Here is a 6,786-nt window from a genome sequence, read left to right as displayed (position 1 = left end):
GCTGAAGCTTTTCCCACAAGCGTTACATTCATATGGCTTTTCCCCGGTGTGGGTTCTCTGGTGCTGAACCAAGTGGGATATGCGGCTGAAATTCTCCCCACATTCATTACAGTGGTACGGCTTTTCTCCCGTGTGGGCTCTGCGATGGCGTACCAAGTCGGAGTTCTGACTGAAATTCTTTCCACATTCATCACATTTGTAGGGCCTCTCTCCCGTGTGGACTCGATAATGTTTGATGAGATCGGATCTCTCGCTGAAGCCTCGCCCACATTCATTACACTCGTAAGGCTTCTCACCTGTGTGGGTCCTCTGGTGCTGCGCTAGGTGAGAGCTCCGGCTGAAGCTTTTCCCACATTCTTCACACTCATAGGGTTTCTCCCCACTGTGGGTCCTTTGGTGTTGGATTAGGTGAGATAGCCGGCAGAAACTTTTCCCACACTCGTTACATTTGTGGGGCTTTTCTCCAGTGTGGATTGTCTGATGCTGGATGAGGTGAGAGCTTCTTCCAAAACTTTTCCCACACTCATTACAGTCATAGGGCCTCTCCCCAGTGTGTGTTCTTTGATGCTGAATAAGGTGTGAGCTCCGACTGAAGCCCTTTCCACATTCATAACACTTATAGGGTCTGTCTCCAGTGTGGGTTTTCTGATGTCGATTAAGGTCTGATATCTGACTGAAGGCCTTTCCACAATGAGAACATATATGATATCGGATGCCTGTGTGAACTTCTTTGTGGACAAGCAGATCTGTGACTTGTTGGAGAGGATAGCTTACCCACTCTTCTGCTGTTAAATCTCCCCACTGTCTTTCTGATCTATCCCTGCTTTCAAAGACTTCTTCACTTTCAGGATTTTCCTCAGCATTCCCAACAGGTCTTTCAGATGTAGTCCCAAATTCTACATTTTCACTAATCTCTTGCTTTGGGTTCACCTCGTTCTCACTTCTGATCTCAAAATCTGTAATAAAGGGTAAATAGTAATAATAATAGTAGTAGTAGTAGTAGTAAAAACACAAAAATTATCTGCTATCTGCAAGGCACTGTGCTAAGTTCTTTACATGAATTACCTCAACTACCCTGAGAGTCGCGCATTGTGATGATTTCCACTTCCTGAATGAGAAATTCAAGACTGAAAGAAGTGACTGGCAAAAGGTCATATAGTAATAAATGGTGGAGCCAGAATTCGAATTCAGGTTTGCCTATAAAAGTTCATGCTCTGTATCAATACAGTTAATGGTTCTTTATGAAAATTGTATATATTCCTAGTGTTCCAAAAGGAGAAAACCAAAAACAGAATATGAGACTCTAAATTAGAATCTCTAATAGTCAAGAGCCTAGATATTTTATGTGCAAATGCAGGTGTGTATATGTGTTTATTCTTAACTGATCAAGCCTTCATCATTATCATTATATAATATTTACTAAGAACCTATTGGGTTAGCATGGAAAAAAAATGAATTATCTATTTATATTATTAGTTGATAGGAAAAGTGACTATGAAATGCTACTACCTACTTTCCAATATTCTTTTAATGAAAATAGGTAGGGGTGGGAAGGCTGAAGAAGGCAAAAAAAGATATCCAGCTCAGAACATTCTCAGCATTGACTAAGTACAGTCTTCAAATGAAAACCAAAATATACAACCACTGTGTACAAGAAACTTTCTACCAGACACTGCATTTTCCAAGTTGTGTTTCTTAGTATAGTCTTCAGAAAGAAGTTGCTAGGTGTGCTGGGAAAAAGGATAAATTAGTTTGGTAAATGATGCATACAACATCCTCTTAGGAATTCACAATACCTGATAATGCATTAAATTATCTAAAGAGTCTTGAGGTAGAAGATCCTTATAAACATTATTTAACCCACTCTCAAACTTATTTAGGCAAGTATCTTGTTTTTCTTTCTTTTTTGATGCTTCCATGCTTCTAATAAGTGCTCCCTGGGCAGAACCATAGACATGTAAACTCACATTTCTTTAAGATTCTAATTTCTTATTTTTGTTGGATTGAGTGGAATATTTGGGTTACAGACTGCAATATACCTGGGTAGATAATTTCATTTCTAGTTGCTTTTCTAAAGGAAGAAGCCAAGAAACTTGGGACATCAGAGAGAGCTCAAGTTAAAAAGAAAATCCCTCATAGCTGCCTTTTGTTCTGGAAAAGGCTATAGGAATAAAGGTTTCAAAAAAAAAGGATTAGTCTTAATGAGTGGCAGGTGACCCAGTGAACCATATATGGTTGCTAACTTCTGTCGAGTCTAAACAGGAGATAAAGTGGATCCAAAGCCTGTTTAGCTCAAGAATATACTGTTTATTTTAGTTACACTCAGACCAAAGGATAACTAACAGAAAAGACGGGTTTGCAGACCATCAAAAAAAGTAGTTTTCTCGCTAATAGAATTTGTGATCTCATTTAGTTCAGGATTCTCCCGGAACAACATTTGACATACTCAAAATCTATGATCAACTCTGAAACATCTCTAGACAAGTACGTACTCCAGGCAAATAAAAGACCTGAGGCAAAGCTAGTGCTCTGAAGCCAAAACAAACACAGAAAGGTGGCTGTTGTCTTTCCATGAACCTGGATCAGAACCCCCTCATCTTCTAGTAAAAGCCCATTTACAGGGGCATTTATATCCTGGCAAGCACCATTATGTCAGACCTGTTTGGTCAGTAATCTGTACAAACAGGCTAGAGAATGGCAAATGACTCAGGGCACAAGAAATCTGAATGTTTCTAAAGTGTGCAGAAACATTCTTTCTTTTTAGACAATATGACCTTGATGTTCCTACACTCAAAGATACGCCTGAGGACTCAACTCAAGCCAATACCAATTAAGCGCTTTAAAAATCAAACAAGTAGGTTCTGTTGAAAGAGCTAAGCCACTTTTGACACAGTCTCAAAAACGTGAGATGAAGAAAAGTAGAGAATACTTACTTACCTAATGAGACAACATTTCCGTAATTCTCCTGCATAACATCCCTGTAAATGTCCCTTTGTGTAGGGTCCAGAGGTCTCCATTCTTCCCGGGTGAGGTACATGGCCATATCTTCAAATGTCACAGGTGCCTGAAATCACACAATGCTTCCTCATTACTTGGTATCTGAGGTAGTACAGTTTTTCTTCTTGAAATTAGAGACATGGCTAAAATCACTGAGGAGGCAAAAGGTATTAAGTCTGATCTGTAGAGTCCAAAGAAATAAATAAGCTAAAAAGAGATGTAGTAAAGAAGGGAGCAAATTAACAGCTGATTGCATGGTCCCAAGGCCAAATCGCCCTGCCCCGCTCTGGAACCTCTAGCTGTACTTTTCTCAGAACACATCTAGCACCTACATTGTTCCATACCTTTATTCACAATGTTCCTCTTTTCCTGGAATATCTTTCTCCGAGTAGAGAAATCTTACCATCCTTTAAGGCTCTGTTCCAGTGCCAACTATTCTTCAGTGGCCCCCATCCCTCTACTTTGCTCCACTCCTTCCTCAGACCTCTCAGAATTAATCATGCCCACTTCTTGCTTCCCACACCACAGCATTTTGTTCCTTCGGCAAATAGAGCTCTTATCACGTTGTATCATGGTTAACCGGATGCCGTCTGTCTCCCAACAGATTGTGAGCAGGCGGGGAGGGCCCGTTTCATCTATCTTTTGTCTCCCCGGTATTTAAAGGCATACAGCAGGTGTTCAATAAATGCTTGTCTGTGGCTAAACTGGCCTAGTACTGGGTCCCTGGAGGCAGAATACCGAACTGAGCTAAGAACTAATCCCAGGGAATTTCCCACAGGGATTTGCAGAGCAAAGAAACGCTGGGACGAGATGGGTAAGCAGAGGCAGGGTCCGCGAAGCCACCCCTGGCTTACCTGGGACCCAGCCATGAGCAGGGTGGCTGCCATCTCGGGCTCAAGGATTCGCCTCCCAGGAGAGAGAGCAGGAAAAGCAGCAAGCAGACAGCGCTAAAGGAGGCGAAAAGCAGGGCGTGAGGAACAGAGAAAAGGCCCTGCCCACTCCCCAGGGCTGGAGTTCTGGCCGCCAGACGGTGGGGAGGGCCCTGGACCCGGGCAGGGTCGCTCTCCTTCCTGACCCTCGAGCGCGACCCGCCCTCTGTGTCTCCGCCACCAAGGGGTGGAGGCAATGCCGGAATTTACTAAAGACAGGTCCCTGGCTCCGTCTCTCCCCGGCCGAGGGTCAAGCTGCTGCAGTCTCAGGGAGGCGGCTCTCAGCCCAGCCCACAGAACGCCTCTGCTCTTCTATCTTGAGGCTGGGCCCTTTCCGGCAGTTGCCTCAGCCAATCAGCAAGCGGAGGCCGAAAAACGCTCTACCAATGATAAGCCGAACACTAGGCCCGCCTCTTGTAGCCTGGCTGGGCACCCCTAACAGGCCTGCGTCTAGCCCTGTGGCCTGCCGGGAGTTGGAGTTCCAGTCCGGCGTACAAAGGCCAGTTAGGGGCCAAAAGCCAAGGAGGGAAAAGAACAAAAGGGTGAAGAAGCACGTCCTCCTAGCTAAGGCGGAGTATCTTCCGCTTTCTTCTATTGGAGACCATAATCCGATTAAGCCAGGAGGTTGCCCTACTCTTCCTCAAGGCCCTAGAAGCTTATCTTGAGTCGGACCTTAACTGCAACGTCGGCCCTAATATAGGTGCTGGCTTGTGTTGGGTTCCGCTGGGGATTAGCCCTCATTTGACAGCCTAGGTCTGAAAGGAAAGCGACAGCCGCCCACTCCCCAGGGGAGACTCGGTGCCCGCGCTGGAACTTTAAGCTCCTCCCACACACTACATCTCCCAGCAGCGCCGCCGGCATTCTCACCCCGCTAGGCAGACTACAACTTCCAAAAGACCCCGCGCCGCCAGGGGGCCAACGAGCGGGTCCGCGGCTGGGCCAGGCGGTATCCCCGCTTCATCGCTATTAACCCTATAGGGGCGTCCGACAGCGTCCTTCTAAAGAAGGCGCCCCTTGAGGGAGTGACTGAGTTACGCCTAGCGGAGGGGAAGCGAAAACCCTGAGCGAGGGTAGAGGATAGAGCGCGTAAGGAGGATCGAGCCAGGCCTCAACTCTGGGAAGGGCCGTCCTTAACATCCCGAGGGCTTATCTGTTAAAAGAATTCCTGGCGGCCTCCGGCACCGTTGGGATGGATCGTTGGCCTCTTGAGGGCCAGAACCGGGTGGGCCCTAAGGATGTTAATAGTCCTGACCGGCTGAAGATAGGAAGCCGAAAACCCGAGCTGAGAACGAACACACTTACCTCTCCTGGCCCGCAAAAGATCCACTAGATCGTGGGCTCCAAGATCCGAGAGATTCTAACAGATTCCAGATCCGCAGGCAGAGTTCTCTGAGACTTCAGGCGTTCGGAAGTATTCTAGAGATCACTGGCAGATCCCGGATATCTCAGACCCGCAGGTAGATGTCGAATCCGTAGACTTGCAAGCAAAGCCCAGAAATCATAGGCGGATCCCAGAGACTTACAGATTCCCAAGACCTCAGACTCTCAGGCAGCTGAGAAACCACAGGCTCATAGGCAGATTCCTCTGAGACCACAGCAGCTAGCCAAGAAACACCACCAGCAGCTAAGCTGCATTCAACTGGAGTTCTTCAGAACGGAAGGGCTTGCAACCTTCCCTTTCCCAGCCAGGATGAGAAAATTAGACAATGGAAGCCGAGCACTAGGGAAAGCAGGCATTCTGCGTGGAGAAGAGCTCTGAGCTCGCCGTAGCCTTGGAGAGGGAAGTGATGGAAAAAGAATATAGCAGCTTATTAGGGACTCCCACCCTCTTCAAGTTATAAATATCCCCAGAACCTTGGCTACGTGCCCAGAAGCCTGTTGTCTCTAACTGTACAGGAGACTTCTCTGCCTGGGCTGGGAAAGGGGCTTTTCTTTTGTTTTGCAGTTACGTCCACCCACTGAGTGACTCGATTTTTTTTTTTTTTTTCCTGAACATGACTCCAGGCAATGCTTTTATTAGTGAGTGTCCTGTTCCCAGTGCCCAGTTATTTGTGGTTAAATTACTCAAGTGTCTAAAAGGAACTTAGGACCCTACCCAGCCATGAGGCTGACTCTCCTAGTCCCACTCCTCTTCTCGCCCCCAGCTGTGAGGCTGGGAATTCTTAAGATACCACAAAATTGTACCATCTTACCTCATCTAAGATAGATATGGGTACCATAGACACACAAAAAATGGAATCACAGAAGATCCTCAAGAGGCAGTGTCTCTAGTGGGAAGAGTGTGGGCATCAAGGTCAGAGAGTCCAGGCTGTGTATCCTTTGGAAAGTCATTTAATCTCTGCAGGCCCCATTTCCCTTTTTGTAAAATGGGGTAATCACACCTGAGGTGGTGGTGATTACCTCAGTAAGTGTAATGACTTAAAGCATGCCACACACAGTGAACACCCAGATGATAGCTGTTATTAATCCTGCTTTGGGTGGGAGGGGAGACTTCCAGAAGGCCTGTGGATATTTTCATTGGCTAAAAAATTTGAGACATCAGAGTGGCTTGATAGCTGTGAGGAGCTGCTGGTGACCTTATCCTCACATAATGTTTCTGCTGGAAATCCTGAGGGAAGTGGAGGTTTGACCAGTTTGGTGGGTTCCAGTGAATTGGTGTATTGAGCCCAGTAGAAGAGAGGTATTTAGAGCTGCCAGGGACCCAGGAAGATAAGGCCTCACCTTCAGGGAAACCTCTGGAACAGGAGGAAGGGGATCCGTTCATACTTCAGCTAATTGCAGGTTTCTAACTGGGCCTAATATGAGGTGAGCTGAGCTGAGGCCTGAGTCCCTCAGCCCAGCAGGGCTCCCTTTTCATCCC

The 6,786-nt window shown here is 46.5% G+C and overlaps 1 protein-coding gene across 4 annotated transcripts in view; it reads right to left on the bottom strand.

The window, feature by feature from the left end:
• The window catches only part of ZNF436 (zinc finger protein 436), an 8,972-nt gene extending 2,818 nt beyond the window's left edge, over positions 1 to 6,154 (bottom strand). Inside the window, exons 1-4 of one of the 4 annotated variants that reach the window (XM_025041429.1) lie at positions 5,229 to 6,154; positions 3,852 to 3,944; positions 2,938 to 3,064; positions 1 to 956 (exon numbers count right to left, since the gene is read on the bottom strand). The exon at positions 1 to 956 is cut by the window's left edge and continues 2,818 nt beyond it. In XM_025041429.1, coding sequence (XP_024897197.1) covers positions 1 to 956; positions 2,938 to 3,064; positions 3,852 to 3,884 — 1,116 coding nt within the window. In that variant the 5' untranslated portion in view covers positions 3,885 to 3,944; positions 5,229 to 6,154. The other 3 variants (XM_025041427.1, XM_025041428.1, XM_025041430.1) reach the window with 3 other exon arrangements.
• Between the last annotated feature and the right edge of the window lie 632 nt (positions 6,155 to 6,786).

Source organism: Pteropus alecto, unplaced genomic scaffold (assembly GCF_000325575.1).
Source record: "Pteropus alecto unplaced genomic scaffold, ASM32557v1 scaffold39, whole genome shotgun sequence".
NCBI lineage: Eukaryota > Metazoa > Chordata > Mammalia > Chiroptera > Pteropodidae > Pteropus > Pteropus alecto.
Note: the sequence above shows the minus strand (reverse complement) of the source record. Positions and strands in the feature narration are given on the sequence as shown.